This window comes from Lethenteron reissneri, chromosome 15 (assembly GCF_015708825.2).
Source record: "Lethenteron reissneri isolate LAM-NWPU_2019-01 chromosome 15, ASM1570882v1, whole genome shotgun sequence".
In the NCBI taxonomy this organism is placed as follows: Eukaryota; Metazoa; Chordata; class Hyperoartia; order Petromyzontiformes; family Petromyzontidae; genus Lethenteron; species Lethenteron reissneri.
The window spans coordinates 13581896-13600829 of NC_083793.1; the positions used below are offsets into that span (position 1 = coordinate 13581896).

The 18934-nt window shown below is 45.4% G+C and overlaps 1 protein-coding gene across 1 annotated transcript in view; it reads left to right on the forward strand.

Moving 5' to 3' along the window:
• The window catches only part of LOC133342510 (protein furry homolog-like), a 96127-nt gene that overhangs the window by 76493 nt on the left and 700 nt on the right, over positions 1–18934 (forward strand). The window contains exons 21-29 of the mRNA XM_061551663.1: positions 5170–5291; positions 7950–8137; positions 9520–9614; positions 10694–11181; positions 12114–12329; positions 13808–13905; positions 14172–14342; positions 17277–17417; positions 18135–18196. Of these exons, the coding sequence (XP_061407647.1) occupies positions 5170–5291; positions 7950–8137; positions 9520–9614; positions 10694–11181; positions 12114–12329; positions 13808–13905; positions 14172–14342; positions 17277–17417; positions 18135–18196 (1581 nt within the window). The remainder of the gene's footprint in view (positions 1–5169; positions 5292–7949; positions 8138–9519; positions 9615–10693; positions 11182–12113; positions 12330–13807; positions 13906–14171; positions 14343–17276; positions 17418–18134; positions 18197–18934) is intronic.

Below are 18934 nucleotides of genomic sequence, written 5' to 3' on the forward strand. Positions count from 1 at the left end.
GAAGCGACCTCGTCACAAATTATAGCTCAATTAATTGGCTTATGTGGACTTTTTTTGCATCCAAATACTCTAAATGCATGTTGATTCTAAATGTGGATGAAAAAACTGGAGGATCTGGAGAAAAATCCTACGCAACCACAGAGAGAACATACAAACTCCATATATACAGCAGACGCCAGGGTCGTGATCGAATCCGTGACCTCCTGTATACCGGGCAAGGAAGTTAACGTATTGCCACAAAACGCCGATCACAAAACAGAGGGGGAACAGAAACTCTGCAAACAGCGGCCCGGCTTTGGTGCGACATGGCCCAATGAAGGGGGGAAATTGGGCTCACTGCCCCACCCAGGTGCAGACCACATGCGTGGACATGAAGGTTTATATGGGGAGGTGAGAGTGGTAAGGGGGAAGTAAACGAACATACTGGAAGAAAGAAAGGGACAGGGGGAAGGAGGAAGGGGAGGAGGGAACTGGGGGGGAGGGGAATGGTGGGGGCGACCCAGGGTTGTTAAGGAGCAACCAACCATTCATCCGTACCCGCGTGTATAGATTTGTTCAATGTTTGTGTGCAATTTTATTGAGGGGACTGTGTGTTGTCTTGGTGTGGTCTGGACTTCTCTTGCTGTTGTTTTGCTACTCTGCCCAAGAATGGTAATTGGTGTACTTTTGCAATTTGAACATATACACTTTATCTGTTTTGCATATTTATTTTTCAACTTGATTTTAAGCTTTCGTGACTGCAGCAATTACTCTTTGGTTCTTTCGGTAAAGTCACGTAGAAAATAAATAAAATAAATAACAGAATACGACGTTTCGATTGCAACACAAGCAACCATCATCAGGTGTGAATGCAAGCTCGGAGAGAGACCCATACAGAGAGAGAGACAAACACAGACACAGAGAGAGACAGAGAGAGAGACAAACACACAGAGAGAGACAAACACAGACACGGAGAGAGACACATACAAAGAGAGAGACACACAGAGAGCGAGACAAACACACAGAGAGACATAGAGAGACACACACGCAGACAGCGACACTCACAGAGACACACAGAGAAACAACGCCTCTGTGATGAGGTATTATATAGAGAGCGAAGGAGGGGTTGGGGCAGAGGAATTAGCATGTCAATGAGAGCAGCAGGGGGAGAGAAATTGGAAGTTTGAGAAAACAAACTTAGTAGTAAACTTAGAGAGTGGCAGGGGGAGAGAAATTGGAAGGTTTTTTTGTGTGTGTCTCTCTCTGCGTGTGTGTCTCTCCTCTCTCTGTCTCTCTCTCTGTGTGTTTGTCTCTCTGTGTGTGTGTCTCTCTCTCTGTGTCTATATCTCTCTCCATGTCTGTGTTTGTCTCTCTCTCTGCAAATGTCTCTCTCCGAGCATGCATTCACACCTGATGACGGTTGCTTGTGTTGCAATCGAAACGTCGTATTCTATTATTTCTTTTCTTTTCTTTCTACGTGACTTTACCGAAAGAACCAAAGAGTATATTTATTTTTAGTGATTTTCTTACCTTTCATATATGTCGCACTCCTGTCGTTTGCTGTATTCTTTGTTTTGTTGTTGCGACTTTCCTAACTGCCCCATCCTGGATATCTGTGAAAAAGATGAATGCAGATTCCGATTATGATTTTACCAGCTGAAGGAGCTTTCTGACAGTGTTGAAGTAACGAATTTGTGTGTGAGCCAAGTGCGTGCTCTTCATCCTTGGGTTGCGTGTTGTATTAACTTCTCGTAACAGATAAAAAAAACGTGAATTCTCAATTCACAATGGGTGAAGGCCTCCCCCATTTCACGTCGATCTTCCCAGGGTGTTTTTTACACCATACTTCACCCAGCCTGTTCGTGCCTATTGGTAAAGGTGGGGAGGAGGACAGTACTACTTCTCTTATAACTCAACATTGATATAAACTTTGGCCGGGAATTGAACTCTGCTTGCCGGGTTCATAGCGCAGCACCGCTAACCACTTTACTAATTAAGTTTCACGAGCATTTATTAAATGTCCATTTTTTTGCATGTTTGTTTTTTGCAGAAATAAAGTTGTTAACCATTTAAAATAACGAATTATTACCGGGCCAGCAAACAAATTCATTTTCTTTGCATTTTACGCGAGACCTTGTAATGTACTATTTATCCACTTGGCTACAGCAACTATTGACTGACCGACATCAAACTTGACTTGATCCATAGACCCCGGAGTGCATTCATGTTTTGAATGTACTGTGGTTATATTTACCTGCACAAGGTATTCGATGATGTGGCTCCTAATCCCCCTGTCAACCCACACCGTCATCATCTCCCACGGTGATTTTTCGTGACAAGGCTCTGGTGGGAGCCCTTAGCCAGTTGAGGAAATTCCACATTCCTGCGGTGTCTCGGACACAAGTAGCTGTTAATTGACCACGGAAGAATGCTGGACCGAGTTGATCCCTCCACCCTTCCCCTTGCAATTAAATTGATGTAACCAAAGTTACACCCAGTCATATTCCCTTGAGAATAGGTGGCAAAAAATATATGTATTGAAAACATTAAGCGACGTTTTTGGCCACTTATATGGAGCAATACAGCTTCAGATGACATTGATATAATTACCAGAAATATTTGCCTGGCTTTGATACAGAATTTGGGTCATTTAGGTACGTACATTTAAACCTTCTACATCATCACAAATCAACTTGGACAACTATAATGGCAGTTCCTTTTACCACATTTTCCAAGAGTAATAAGAATCACCCTTAGCCGGGGTAAGGTCACCCAGAGAAGTCAGTGCCGCCACACTCAATCAAGCGTGGCCTGCTGTTCATTTCCACTGGCGGCCGTCAACAAGCTAGTTTTTTTCCCATCTCCTTATTTCTAGACGCTTAGACAATTTGGCAATTAACGGTGATTTTTGTCTCGCACCCTCCAGTGGCTAGTTTCAATAATTTAACGTAGAAAAAAAAATTGCACTTAAAAAAGCAACTGTGAAACACAGCATAGTGGCTCGTTGCTGAGCACTACTCCGCGGGACTTTCCACTTCATACGAGCAGAAGGAACGGGGGGGGGGGGTGCACATGAGTGTCATAATGTTCCTGTAACACCTCAGCAGAAGCACACGCAACACTGGGAAGGGATGATGCATGTGTTTTAATGCCTCTGGAAAGAGGCACGTGCTGGCTGTTTCAAGGTGTGTGTGTGTGTGTTTTTGTGTGAGCGCTTCTTAAAAAAACTTCAGATGTCGGGTCAACATGTTCGCAGCGGTTGTGTTACGGAGGGAAACGTCCATGTTGTGTTCCCCGCAATCCTCAAGCCTCGCGAAATAAGAGTGTAGGTTGTTGATAGGCAACCATGTTATATCAGTGCCAATGTGAAGTGTTTGTAACGTCTCCTGTTGCTACAGGTGTGTTGTCTTAATCTGCAAGTCGTTCAACTGGACATGTTCATTAAGCAAATAAAAAAAAATTGTATTTTATTTACAATGTAAGTTAGACGAATGCAAGACTAGGATCCAGTTTTCAGAAATGCTAAATGGAAGTTATTTCAATAAAAAATGTAAATGTAAATAAAAAATGTAGATGTTTTATCCTCCGAAATAATGTGAGGCATTTATTGTAGAATAACTATTATAATAATAAGTCCTTGTCCTGCTTTATGTGAGCTGACCCTTTGCTGAGGCATTATGCTATTTGGCCACATATTCATTACTATTTAGTTTAATTGTCCATATACTTCCAATCATTATGCGGAACAGCTGATTGTGTGTGACAATATGTGAATGTAAAATTGTTTTCACTAATTGTAACAGTGATTCTCTTGGGCTTTTGCTCATTAAAAAGTTGTTATGCATTTACATAATTTTCAGGGTCAAGCATAATTTTGACCCTGTGGCCATTTCCCAAGCTTGCCTGAGTATAAAGTTATTTAAGTTGAGACAATGTCATCGAATATTTTGGTAAATCAATAATTTACCAACTTGTTGGGAAACATTTTGGCTTGGCTGCAAAGAACAGTTTCAGAAATCATCTAAGCACAACAGCAGTGGACATAGGCGGCCCTCCTCCAAATCTGGTTGCTGGACACAACAACTATGCAGCCTTCCATCAGAGTATGATTATTAGGTTCCTGCACTGCACACTGGTACTGCCTAGTGATGTCGGTTTAACACCGCGGGGTGCCACGATGGCGAGATGTTAAATTCATCGCCTGGTATACAGGTAGGTTGTGGGTTCGATCCCGACCCTGACACCTGTATATTTGGAGTTTGCACGTCTCTCTCCACGTGGTTATGTGGATTTTTCTCCGGGTCCTATGGTTTGTCCCTCCACATTTTGAAACACGTGTTTAGACAATTTGGCTGTTTTACATTTCCACATGATAAGCCTCTTCATTGGCCTATCATTTGTGGCCAGGTCTCTTCTGAAAATAAGCTATATAGCTCAGTGGGCCTTATGTGGTAAAATGAAAAATAGTTTAGTTTATAAGTGAACAGGTTCAAATCATTCCCTGGTGAAGGCTGTGCTGCTATTGATGTGTGGAAGCCACAGCTGAAGCATGTTGGGCGGAGAAAGCTCAAGGCTTAGGCTGCCATCTGCTTCTGTTGCGCTAAGACGCTTGTTAAACATATTGCACGTACAGGCATGATCCATTATTAACGAAGTATAATTATTAAGCTTTTTTTACTCTGGTTGACTGCGAGGGTTATGTGCAAGATTAAATGTGTGCCTAAAAAAACCAAACAGTTTCACCGATCAATCATCGTCGGCAGCGGGAAACAAAAGCAGTTCGAAACGCACGCATCAAGATGTTGCTGAACGAGCAGGGTTCTCTGAGATATTCTTCGGATGTGCGTCGTCAGTTCCATTGCAGACCTGCGAGGGGTTAGCATGATCAAACTCATGATAGAATTAATCATCGTACTACCAAGTGACGTGAGAGATGGAGGAGGCTTGGGAAAATCTTACTCCAGCAGTGAATTGACCATGCCTGATTATGATGATGAGTACCAAGTGTGTGTGGAGTTTATCAACCTAACTCAAACCGCTGTGTAATTATAATTTCTGAACAATGGATGACTGTACCTTTATGGACACCCTGTTTATTATCGAATATATTTTTAGTTTAATAACAGAGTATATATCCACAGAAGTAGCCATAATTATCTTGATTTCTTTTCCCTGCCTGTGTCTCTGCAGAAAGTATGGGCCCCTGTGGAATTACGAAGACATCTCCACCAAGAATCAAAACATTCAGAGTGCAGAGCAGCTTAGCAAGTTCCTCTTGCATGTTGTTTCAATCTTCAAGGACAGCAGGCCAGGTGTGTGTGTGTCTCTGTGCATATCAAAACGTGTGTTATGGTGAGCGGTAGTGCAGCAGTAAGTGCGCTACTCTACAAACCAGGTGACCTGGGTTCCATTCCCGCTCACGGCCGACACCAGTGACGATTATCTAAACTGGCCCTGGGCATCCCCTAGGTCGACTCCGCCTCAAATGAGTACCTGGTGTGCTGTGTAAACATTGCCAATCAGGAGACAAAGGCAGTCAGATGTGGTGCTGGCAACCCACCCTCTCATCTGCTGTGCCGGCTCATTGGTGCTCACTAACAGCCCTTGCCCCAACAATTTGTCATGGCTAAATGGGGGATCTTTGTCTTTTTTCAGTGTGTGTGTGCGCATTTGAATGTGTATAAACAGAGCCTAATAAAACTAAAAGTCCATCTGGCACAGACTCGGAACTGAAAGAAAAATACTACAATAGAGTGTTGAAAATTGTTATTTGTTAGACACCCATGTTTGCCATTCAAGAAAGATTATGACCAGAATTTGCTCGAGAAGCAGGAAGCATGCCCTTGCCCCTAGGCATGTTTCACTAAGCCCTGCGTTGTGTAAGCCTGTTGGCACGCTAGTAAGCGTGTGGGCATACACATGCTGTTTTTGTGTCTGCCCATGTGTGCGCGTGTGGAATTAGTGTATGTGCAATATGTGAAGATTGGTGGCGTTCGATTCCCAGCCACCTTTTCTAACATCAGTGGCGAGTGATATAAGAACCTGTTCTGGGCATACCTTATATCAATTCACCCATAAATGAATGCCGGTTGTGCTGTGTAGACATCGGCACACCATATAATCTCCTCATGGATCATGCCGGCCTTAATAGGTGATCGCTAACAGCATTTCCCCCCCCACCCGAACATTCTTGAGCATAACTATATTTTGGCATTAAGTGTATATGTCTACATGTGCGTGCATGAGTTCCTTATCCGCGTTTGTTGTGGTAGTTTAATGCAGTGGGGAGGGATATTCTAGCGGTTAGCGCGCTGCGCCACAAACCCAGTTACCTGGGTTCGATTCCCGCTCACGGCCAACACCAGTACCGATTTTCTGAACCGGTCCTGGTCCTCCCCCTAGGTTGACTGGGCCTCAATTGAGGACCTTGCGTGATAAGTAAACATCGCCATCGAGGGAGACAGAGGTGGCCAGGCATGGTGCTGGCCACCCACCCCCTTGTGTGCCGTATCGGCCTTCATAGATGTTCGCGAACAGTACTTGCTCCTAAAGTCTGTTGAGGCTATAATAGGGGAAAGCTTTGTCTTTGTTTCAATCAGAAGGGCTGTGTTGAGCTGTTTCCTACAAGGCATTGATCTCTTTATCATTACCGCCTACATCGGGCACCACATGGAATGCACTTTGCCATGTTGTGAATGTATCACGGGGGCGTACAGCTTGTAACTTTGTATTTATTTCATAGTGTTCTTGTTGTTTCGTAATGAAACGGCAGGAAATGTGGAAAACCGTGAGTTCTATTTTGAAATAATTAGGTCACAAGTTGTACTCTATTGGCATTGTTCTTTGGGTTGAATTACTTTGCTTTATAAATAATCTACACAGTGCACATGGAAGAATTCGCATTTGAATCACTTGTAAATGTATACGTATTCATCAGAATAATCCTTCAAGGAGAAAATATATCAAGGCTTGAAAGCGTCATAGACCAAAGGAATGTGATGCAGGTATTTAAAATATCCACAGTAATATAAATGAACAAGGAAATATAACACTGTAACAACATTTTTTGTTTGTTCCTGGGTAGTAAGTGTTATTTCCTAATTGCTTATGCCTCAAAAGTACAGATTTTGGCGATTATTCCCCACAACTTTGCTTTTGTGACCAGGACAGTGATATTTTGAAATGTACCTATTTTCAATGAGAAAACAGGCGAATTTGTGTCTTTTCGTTCACATAAAGTCAGAAAAAAACAACATATGAACCAAAATTAACATGTATTTAAACTAAAGGCAGAGGGGCCAACTCTGTGGTACAACCACTGTGAACCTTCTATGAAAGTAAGAAGCTTAATCATGCCCCAGCCAGGATGTTAACACAACACTTTCTTCTTGCAAGTTGCAACCATAGTACTCCAACAGCAGGATAACCTCAGTGCAAGCAGGCTATAACGCGAGTGCACGGTTAGTATGTAAGTAATTATGCGAGATGATGATACACAGATTAAACAGTGAATGTCCTTAAAACTTTGGTGACTGCAGGAATTCATATTATTTGGTCACATGTTAATTTCAACATCCAGAAACTTTGACTTGGACTATGATATTAAAAGCACATATATTTATCATTCTCCTTGAAGTAGCAGCAGTAGAAGCTTGAAGCGAGGTGTATAGAGACGACACGCGCTTGACGAAGGACCATTTGCAGGCCGGTGCTGTGCACACCTTGTGCCACACAGGGAGGTGTTTGGTGGGTGGGTTCTGAGTAGGTGGGTACCCACCCACCTACTCAGAACCCCCTCGGCTAGACTGCAGCAGGGCAGTGGAATGATTGAGATGCGAGGTGCTTTGAGTTGCTGGGCCTTTTAAGCAATCGCCCTATAAATTTCATACCTTTTTGATGCTTTTTACCCCTGCCCCACCCCAAAACTCACCCGGCCTTCGTTCCGTGATGTCGCTTCCGCGATCCCGCAGGCTCCAACCTGGAGCAGCGACTCGGCGAGATGGCGCTGCGCCTGGCGCTCGCGTGCCCGTCGCGCCACTACGCCGGGCGCTCCTTTCAGATGCTGCGCGCCCTACGTCAGCCGCTGGGCATGCACAGCCTCTCGCTGCTGCTGTCGCGCCTCGTCGAGAGGGTGGGCGACGCGGCGGAGGAGACTCAGGTGCGACGCCCCTCCCTCGACCGCCCTGCACCACCACGCGTTCTTCCGTTGCTCTCCTCGATTTTATTTTTGTTTGTCCTGTCATCAATATTGTAATTGTTCATCGTCACGTGCGTCAGCTTGTCGGGGTTAGGTGTGACTACTTTATCATTCTGGGTAAGCACACATTTACACACAATTGTTAGATTTTGGCAGTCTTTGACAAGTATATTAGCACTAGGTTGGGGAACAATATTTTTCTTAATAAAGTTTTTTCTTTTTGTGTTCGATCGCGGAAATATAAATGTGTCATTAACTCACCACCACCCGACACAGCCAATTACTAAGGTGCCCATCACTGACTACTTCAGCTTACTGGTGTGTTGGAGAGTAAACCCACAACATTTACAGTTTGAGTCACTTTATGCTGGTGATTACCACCAGCTTCATCAGATTATTTGCCAGAATTGTGAAGAAGTCTTCCTTTATCTTAAATAGATTGACAGCTTGCTAACAGCACTTGCCCCTACAGTCTGTCAATGCTATACGGGGAATCTTTTTTTTGTCTTTGTGTGTGGGTTGATGTTTTTGAGTGTGTGGGTCGATGTCTGTGTATGTGTAAGTTGATGTGTGTGTGTCTTTTTCGCCCGGGCAACGCCGGGTACTTCCCTCTAGTCTGTATATATAGGTCCACCCAAGGAATCCTGTTAGTGGGGCTTTGTCACTCACTGGGGCCTTGCTGTGCACCAGGCATTGTACAAACACTATTTTGACTTCACATCCATTTAGGCGTAGCTGGTATATGTTATTGCACGAATGTAAAGTTTATTAAAATACTGATTGAGCAATTTATATAAACGTTACTTTCGATGGCTCCCATATCTTATGAATATTTGATGGTTGTAGTGACATTGGTGAAACACGTGTAGAGGCTTTGAACATAAATATTTTCAGTGCGTTATTTTACGAGAGCATCGATAAATGGATCGTCCCTCTGTATCTGTGCCAAAGATCTTAGCTCACAATCAGAAGGCTGTGAGATCAAACCCAACACGGCCCATCATCTCTCTCATGTCAATAAAATGAGTACCACTTTTGTGGGAAGTCATCCCATATATTGAATGGCCACAAAAATATGGAGTTTCACCACTGGCTCCAGGCTGCCAATGGAGATGATTTTCACTCCATGTCTTGTTTATAAATGAAACTCTTAAAAGAGAAAATGAAGTAAATGTTTGTTTACTAACAAAATGGTTTTTCTGGCTTAACAATGTGTATGTTACGTTAATTTATATTTATTTGCTTTATTGCTGACATGCAATAACACAAATAATTATAAAGTAACTGTCACAGATCATCAATAATGTATCACTGTGAGTAATGGTGTCTGTTTTATGTGACAGGGAAATGTCTTGGAGGTGCTTTTGACTCTCGAAACCGCCGTGGATACAATAGCGGAGTGCTCCAAACTTAACAACTTTCTCATTGCATTCTCTGGGTGAGTGGCGTTAAGTAGCGCTCAGCAAAAATGACACATCATAAAAGACATTCGGCCAAAGATGGTGATGTAACGTCTGGGTTTCCCCCCCAACCGTGGTGTATGGTTCTGCTTCGGGATGTAGTTTCTGGAATAGAAAATTAGAACATGCCTCAAGCTTTGCCATAACATTGGAAATGTTACTAATGGGATGGCAGGTCTGGTCCAAATGTCTCCATGCACAAATGGGCATGAAAACACCTCCATGTGACACTCAGCTCTGTTCCTGGCCCTGAGCCAATCAATGCAAATTTGCATTTATATTGGAGTTTTCATTCTTTCCCAGTAGGACGCCTGCATCCTGTAAAGTGGGGTATGCAGTTTGATGTGTGATAGACTGTTAAGAAAAAGGAGAAGTAATCCAGTGTTGGTAATTAATTATTGAACATGCTTGTAATGCAGTGCGTTTGGAGGAAGGGTTGCGAGAGGTCTCAGATTTCATAAGGTGCGGTGAAACTCCCATAACCCACTAGGACACGAGGTGGCCAGCGATGGCAAGACATCCAATGGTCAGAAACCCATCGGCATGGTCAGCCCAAGTTTTTTTTATTTTAGGAAAGGCAATACATGCGTAATGTTGATTTATTATTTTTTTCTATTCATAATCGGGACATCGGCAAATGTTTATAAAAAATTATGGCAAAGGGGAACTTTCATCAATGAGAGAATCTGGCCCTTGGAGTGCTGTCTCTTCTTACGCTTATGTTTTATCAGAGCAATGTGATATTTAAAAAAAAAAATGTCCTTGAAGAATAATTTCGCAAACTTCTTAAATGCGGAAACCTGCTCACAAAATAAACTGAGACTTGGCGAGACTTCCCTGTGAAAATGTAGTATATTACATTTCCTACTGTGTAAATTTTCATGGTTGTACTATAAAGTTCTCTACTATGCGTGTTTGGGTTGTACCACGTGTTGTTTGCATGATATCCGACGTCTCCACACGCTGCGAGCTTCTTTAAGAACTCGTGCAGGAACGGTACGACCTGAGCGCACGTCAGAGATGTATTACATTCATTTATCGCCTTTCTGTTGCTCAGTTCCCTGGACCCGGCGCTCTCCACCAAGATGGAACCGAGCCGCTGCAGCACGGGGCAGCTGCATCTCAGCTCGAGCCCCATCCGCACTGGTAGCCTGTCGAGCTGCCACAGCGCCAGCCCCAACATCATCATCAGCAACATCATCAGCGGCATGGGCAGGCGCAAGCGCAGCAACTCGGCCTCGCAGAAGCACGCGCTGCTGGCGGATGGGGGCTCCGAGTGGCGCAGCATCACGCTGGACCGCCCGTACGAGCGCGTCCGTCGCAGCAGCCCCCTCGCCAAGGCCCGCAGCCTCACCTCGCTTGCCGATGATGGCGGAGGGGCGGCGGGGGGCGTGGCGGGGTCGGGAGCGGGATCGGGGATAGGCACGCCGCCATCAGACCCCTTGGCTCTGCTCACGGTCATGTTCTGGGGGGCAAGTGCCCTGCTCGAGTCGGACTACGAGAGCGAGTATCTCATGGGACTCCGCCTTCTCGAAAGGCTGCTGGGTGAGCATGAGACGAAGAATCCAGCCAATTTTTCGCCAGAGTAGTTGTAACCCTTCGTGTCCCTGGGTGAACAAGCTTTGTAATAATGACATTAATGTTACGGAACAGCCCACAGAAGCAGCTAATACAGAAGCTACCTTTGAGAGCCCTTGAAGTAACTTCTCATCGACATATCAGTGTGCAGAATTGTCCCACGTGGTAAATATGTGGATAATGTTCGACCCATGGTAGTCAAACCAATATATTTTGTTCAATTAATGGACGACCGAATTTAAGTTTATAGGAAGGTTGACCCAATCCTTCATCCCAATTCCAAGGTCGATAAAATAATTACCTAATTTGGGCATCAGGGGCCATGACTGTCATCACCATAGCAGCGTGGCAGTTATTTTGACAACGATTAAGTCACGATCGAGGATGGGCTTTCGAGCAGTGATTGGCAAATTGTAACTTGAACCGAGAGAGCTGCATATGATTCCCGGCCTATAAATTTTCACATGAGAAGCACTTCATTGAGCTATCATTTGTGGCCGGGTCGCTTCTTAAAAATACCTATATAGCTCAGTGAGCCTTACCTGGTAAAATAAAACATAGTTTAGTTTTTTAGTTTTAAGAACTCCATTGGGAATACAAGAATGGAATTCTACACATGGTTGCTACTTGCCCTGGTCTTCCCAGGAACATCTCCTATTTGAAGTCACTGTCCTGGGATATCTGTTAATACTTCCTGGACATTGGTCGTCCTGTTTTTTTTTTAACCCTTTTCCATTCCAATGCCGTACGTGTACGTCATCGGGATTTGATTGTGTTTTGCGGCCTTGTCGGTCAGTTTTCAAATGCCGTATGCAAAAAAAAATAAGATCAAGTTCGTAAAAAAAAATTATCACTTTTCCGTCCCTACACCCCTCATCGGGCTCCTACCACTGACGCAGGCCACGCGCTACCTCTGGATGATGGAGCCAGTAGCAAGGTGTGGGAGCGCCTGGAGAAGGCCCTGGCCCAGCTGCGGTGGGCCGGATTCCCAGGCCTGCAGCTGTTGCTGCTCAAGGGGCTGACGTCCCAGGCCACTGTGGAGCTCACGACGCGCCTGCTCAGCCGCCTCACTCCCGTCTCCCGTGTCGCCGTTATCGACGCCTCCCAGGCAACAGGTGAGGGCTGCGATCTGTGCTTCACCTTTGTCCATGGTCACCTTGTAAAACAATATACTTTGACCTTACATTTACACATACTGTAACAAGAATATACCGTATTCTTGACACTATAAAACACACCTTATTTTAAGGTAAAGGTTGGTGGGGGGTGCATCTTATAATCCGGAGACTTCATGGTCTTCTGAAGCTGTGGTTTAATCTAGTTCAGGGATAGGCGACCTATGACTCCGGAGCCGCATGCGGCTCTTTGAGGGCTGCTTCGTGACCACCGTCTTGTATTCACCACCACTGTGAATTTGCGGCTCTTGAAATATTTAGGGGGTTTTTCACCCAATTCTAAAAAGTGGTCTTGTTACTTTGGTGGCTGACCCCTGATCGAGTTGTTGAGAATCATCTTCCGGAAGATAGTTACCAGAGCAATACATTGACGGAGGTGCAAGGGAAATACACCTCGTTATTAATTGCAAAGGCATGATGGGCTGAGTTGACCCCTCAATGTGGATTTGAGCTTATTCTTTGTGAGTTAAACTCTATAATCACAGAGCTACCACACTATGCAAAATTACAGTACAACGATGGGGGGAGGTGTGGCACAGCAGTTCCGGCACTGTGCTGTGTTTTTTATTCGACAACATGTACGGAACGCAAGCGCTTTCACGTTGATTTATTTTGTACATAGGGACATTCATGATACGTTTCCGTTTGACTTGAAAAAAAATTCTATCATCAGGTGTGAACAAGCTCCGATGCTTTTTGGTTTACAGATCTCCACCATCACTGCGGTGTTTGGATCTTGTCACCTGTAGTAATATTAGGAAGGCAATGAGATAGGTAGCCATTACGTGGAGGGAAAATATAAGAAAAAAGAAACTAGTGAATTAAAAGGCCTGTCTTGTTATGATAGATAACCCAAGCTGTGCGATTGGCGATGAAGGTGTTTTACAAAGTTAAACATTTTGATGATGCACTTTTATGGTTCAATAGCGACACGATGCTGTGGGTAGAGGCATTGGCGGTTTTGCCAGTGTGCCTCTCATTGACTTGGCATTGTTGCCCCATGCTGAGATCTTCTCATCACTGTCCCTCCTTGAACAACGTGACTGCCGTGCAGTGCATGCAGCAGCAGCCCCAAGCCTCAACGCATAATTAGCCCCAGTGTTTATTAAATAATGAGGAACACCCTCAGCCAAACCCAAGTGGCTATCCGCAACTTGTAGTGATTATGTCTGGTGTGCATTGCCTTCAGCTAGTAGTCCATATGTTATCACAGTTTGGACTATTTATTAACCGCAATTGCCCAGTAACTCCTGCGAGGAAGTATCATAAGTATGCCCTGCATTGCTCACTTGTCAAATCAACATAGAAGACACCCCGTGTGCCGTTGTCACCGAGTGGGTTTGCGGCCGTTTTCTCCACTCATTTGCGATTTGCGTGCGATTGTGTGTGCGCGCGCGATTTGTGTGTGCGCATCGCAGGTTTCCCACTTAACGTCCTGTGCCTCCTGCCACATCTGGTGCTGCACTTTGACAACCCCACACCGTTCTGCAAAGAGTGCGCTGACAAAATAGCGAAGGTAAAGCCTGCCTGTCACGACTGTGCCGAGCGGGCCAGGTGGCTCTCAAGGGGTTAAGTAATGAGCCGGAACCGTTGAGATATCCTGGATTTTAATCCCGACAGCCGCCAGTGATTAAAGTTTGTTCTCGAGTGGAGCGATTTAGTGGTCTCAGTCCAGTTACCAATGACTGTACAAAACCCATTATGTTACATTTTGCTCTTCCACTGGCGATGTCAAAATTCCAGCTCTGGTAACAAAATGACTTTGGCCGTTTGTGGGTGCAGGTGTGCCTGGAAGAGAAGACCACGAAACTGCCCAACCTAGCCCACGTGATGTCAATGTACAGCAACCGCACGTACACGCGCGACTGCACGGTGTGGATCAGTGTGGTGTGCTGCTACATCCACGACACCTATGGCGACTACACACTCAACCTCGTGGGCTACTTGGCAGAGGTGACGAAGCATTCCTCTATACCAGCACAGAAATACTGTCGTACGGATGCTCACCATATATATGCTTAAGACCTTATTAACCCTTTCCCGTTCCGACGACGTACTTGTACGTTATCAGTCTTCGGATTCTGTTCCGGTGACATACAAGTTCCGATGACGTATTTGTACGTACGTGTATGTGATCGGAATAGAATCGGAAGAAAATTCCAACAAAATAACCTTATCGGTAACGAGGCACCTAACAAGGCCATGCGGGAGGGCGTGGCACAGTTTGGCGCCAGCTATCATGTAGAGTGCGGTCGTGTCGCTACAGTTCTCTGCGGTGAGTACAGTGTTTTTAAGAGTAATGGCGCTACGCCTCTCTAAATATAATTAACGCTGAACCGCTTGGCCGTTGCGAGATTCAGCGGTGAACAGGACCATCCCTGCAACTTGGAGACGTCTTGGAAAGGGGAAAGGGTTAAGACAGAATTGTCGAGGTGTGGTCCTGAGATTGGTTTGCTCACGCCACTGCTGGGGAAAAGGTCTCTGCTCGAGTGAACTTGAGGGTCCATAACAGAGTTTTTTTTGGGTTCTATCGTGTAAACATAAATGTGTCTTTAAACCCGCCACCACCCAACACAGCCAATCAGTAAGGTTGTCACGTAAACAGAACATACCAATTCGTTACTAATACAGTACAACCGGTGTGTTGGAGAGAAAATTCACAACATTTACAATCTGAGTACGACGTTTCGCCAGTAATTTACAACTAGCATCATCAGACGGCAGCGAGATTTAACGACATTTATATTTACGCGATCTAACCCAAAAAAACCTGCATTATGGATGATATTGGTCACGTAAGCCCTACGTGTTGAACTGAACTTGAGGTTGTTTGGACTACTCTTCCACATTGACCAAATGTGTTGGAAGAGGGGTGTGTAAGCACACTCCTCCTCACCACACGCGGAGCTGCGGAGCACCCGACTCTGCTGTGCCCGTGTGATACTGCAGAGTAGAAAGAGGCGGAGGTGATGTGAGGAACGTACTCCATAGTTTTAACTGGTGCGCCGGACGATGTAATGGAAACCGTCAAGCTCGGGATTGCAAGTCCAGTGTTTAAACCGTTATGCCGTGGCAGCTCCCTCAGACAATATTATATATGCGCATATGCTTCACGCCTTATTATATATGCGTATTTGCTTACACTTTGTGAGATGTTTGTTTCGTGAGACTTAAGAAACTGTAATACATGAGACTACGAAAGACCTAAAGAATATGAGACTGCAATTAATGTGCCTCAAAGTTAAGTTTATTATGGAAAAATGATTTAAGCATGGGTCCTTTGCAGAAGACTAATGCAGCCCTGCTGACATCCTGGATTAATATCAGGCAGTCACCCATGCCTAAGTCATGTTCTTGAGTGTAGCTTTAATGTTAAGTCTAATCACCAATGAATGCATAAATACCTTCTATAAACATTTAATGGTATGCTTATATTCTTCCAAGATCTGCTCAAGGGTTTATTTTTCAGATAGAATGAGCAATGAACGTTTATAAGCACAGCTAACAACTGCATCATAGTTGATACATAAAAGACCCTTAAAGGATATTGAGAAAAGGCCCCGTGATTTAGGCAAAACTCTGCCTAGTGGTTAAAAAAAGACAACACAGGAATGCATAATTGAGCGCTGCAGGTTTACTCAATGGATGGATGTTTAATTGGTGAAATTAATTGCACAAGACGAATGAAATGATGTGTGTGTGTGTGCGTGTGCAAGTGTGCGGCCGGCGTGTGTACGTGTGTTTTGGTGGGAGGGTGGCACAAAGGTTTGTGCGCATTACTAACCTGGCAAACCAGGCACCGTTTTCCAGCCAACGATAACATCAATGGGAAGTGGTGTCTAAACCTGTGCAGGACCTCAAGGTCAACTGGGCCATTAATAACTCATCAGCGCAAAACGTAAAGCTTCGGCCCCGGAGAGAGACAAAGGTGGCTTGTCGTAATATGGGCCTTCAGCAACCCTACCATCTGTCGTGCCTACCCTTGGGTGCTCGCTCACAAACCCGTGCCTCCTGTAACGGCAAAAAGCGAAGGTGCTCAGCACCTGCAATTTCTTGCTCGTGCCACTGCTGGTGGAAGGGTCCCCACTGGGGTGGTTATTTTGGCCTTCTCTCTTCCACGCTGGGCGTGATGCTTTGGAAATAGGTGAGAGAGTAGCCACGCTTAGCGCCGCAACAGGCAAGCTGCCAAAAGGAGGAATTGATGTCCCCAATGTGTGCGTGCACGCGTCTGCGCTTGTCTCCTTATATATCCGCCCCTCCGATTTTAGCACAGTTGGATTCGTACGGTGCGAAACAAGTTCAACATCATTCATACGCGATGCCCATACCTCGCATCGCCCATTCGTACTTCTGGGTGCACAGAGGCGCATGGGGGGGACTTAATAAACTTGCACCATCGTTTAATACGCTGTGCCGGGAAATCGAACCGGTGACCTACTATGACAAGTCCGTTGTGCTAACTATTATGTTGCATTACACCACAGCGGCATCCCTTACCCCTAGAATGCATGAGGCTAAACGGATCGTAATACGTGTGTGTGTGTGTACCGGCATTGGGGAGCGGGTAGTGTAGCAGGTAGTGTCGCGATTAGCAAGCTGCACTATGAACACGGTAATCCGGGTTCCATTCCCACTCACAGCCAACACCAGTGACGATTATCTGAATCGGTTCTGGGCCTCCCCTCGGTCGACTCGACCTCAAATGAGTACTTGGTGAGGTGTGTAAACATTGCCACTCAGGAGACAAAGGCAGCCGGGCATGGTGTTGGCCACCCAACCCTCCTCGTGTGCCCACAGCCGGTCTTCAGAGATGCTCCCTAGCAGCACTTGTCCGAACAGTCTGTTAAGGCTACACGGGGGGGGGGATCTTTGTCTTTGTGCCGGCAGCTGCTGGAAAAGGGTCTGGCCAGCATGCAGCGCTCCATCCTGCTCACAATGCACAGCCTCCTCAGCCAAGTGGAGCTCACTGCCGCTCCCCTCAAGCACTTCAACCTTGAAGTCATGAAGGTCGTCAGCAAGTATGTCCAGGTATGCGTACTACCGGCAGGGAGATCTCCAAGGTGACACTCGGAACGGCGGTTAGCTTTTGTGTTGTTTCCCTCGTCTCGCAGTAAATGTAGGATCGTGCAGACCGAAGATATTTCGCGACCATCGCTGTTGTCTAAATTACCCCCCCCCAACATCTGTCATGCTTACTCTCACCCACAGTGACTTAATCTTGAATGCACAGTAATGAGCCATATGTGTGTGTTGTGCTCCAATTTTGTTTACTTCTATAAAACTAGAAACTTTTAAAATTTTACGAGGTAAGGCCCACTGAGCTATATGGCTCTTTTTCATAAGTGACCCGCCTATCACAAATGATAGCTCAACGAAAGTGGCTCATCACGTGGACATTTATAGCGGCCAAATACTCTAAACTATCAATTTAAAACCTTTACTGTCTTCGGCAAACTGACAGCATTATTTTGTGAGTTGGCTGGCATTCATATTGAATTGGAAATGTGCAGTCGGTCACCGTGACAGCGCTGGTAGCTGGTAGAAGCTGGCCCCACCCACCTTGCTCACCAATTTTGAGTGTATTTTTATCTTAAGTTGTGAGTACAATACATTTTTTACCAATATGCCTTTAACTCCTTGTCATCTGTATTGCACGTGTGAACAGGCAGTTTAAAGCTGTCGTGTTCTCTCGCTGTGTGTATAGTCCTTGAGATGCGTAACCCTGCCCATTACTCGTTGACCCAGATCACTCTTGCAGAAGAGACTTGTCATCCCTATGAGTTCACGCCTAGTGAAATTAAGTGGAGGTAAAGGTGCAGCCCTGCACTCGCTTACTGATGCCAATGTCGGCGAGCGATCCCTCCTCGTCGTGGCAGTGTTCTTCATTGCAAAGCCCTCGAGCCACTTGGAGCCCCCTGGTGGCCTTTAGTGCGTCCCCTTACGTGCGGCCCCCGACACAATACGCAAATGGTGAAAACACCCCTTTTCAGGCAGTGTGGCGGCCCTCCCACTGAAGATATCTTATCGGTGATAACGGCCCCTCCCTCTGAAAATGAGTGAAGAACACTGATTTGTGGGCACGAGAGACGCTACAGAGAGCATTCGGCCTACTCTTCCACCCTGACCAGATGACTTGAGAGGGGGTGGGAGTAGCCACACTACACCACCACATGGAACCCCTGCCGATTGATTAACTGTTTACAGCACTGGGTAAACAGGGGCTGGAGGATATAGAAATATGCCCAATGCTGTGCCAAGAGAATGAACCAGTGACATGGTTGTTATTGTTTGACTTGCATCCCACTGGGATTTTTTGCACACAGCGTTGAAATACGGTGTTTTTTCTGGAAGACTTTGCTGTTTTTTCCAGGATTTTTCTGTTGCGTGCAGTCACTTGAAGATGTTTCTTGTTCATGTTTTTGTTTTGTTGCGGTTGCACCCGAGTCATGAGCTGTATAGCTCACAGGGTTATACCTAATACATGAAACTGAAACTGACATCTATATTGCAAGTCCAATGGTTCATGTGACCATTACACCATAGCA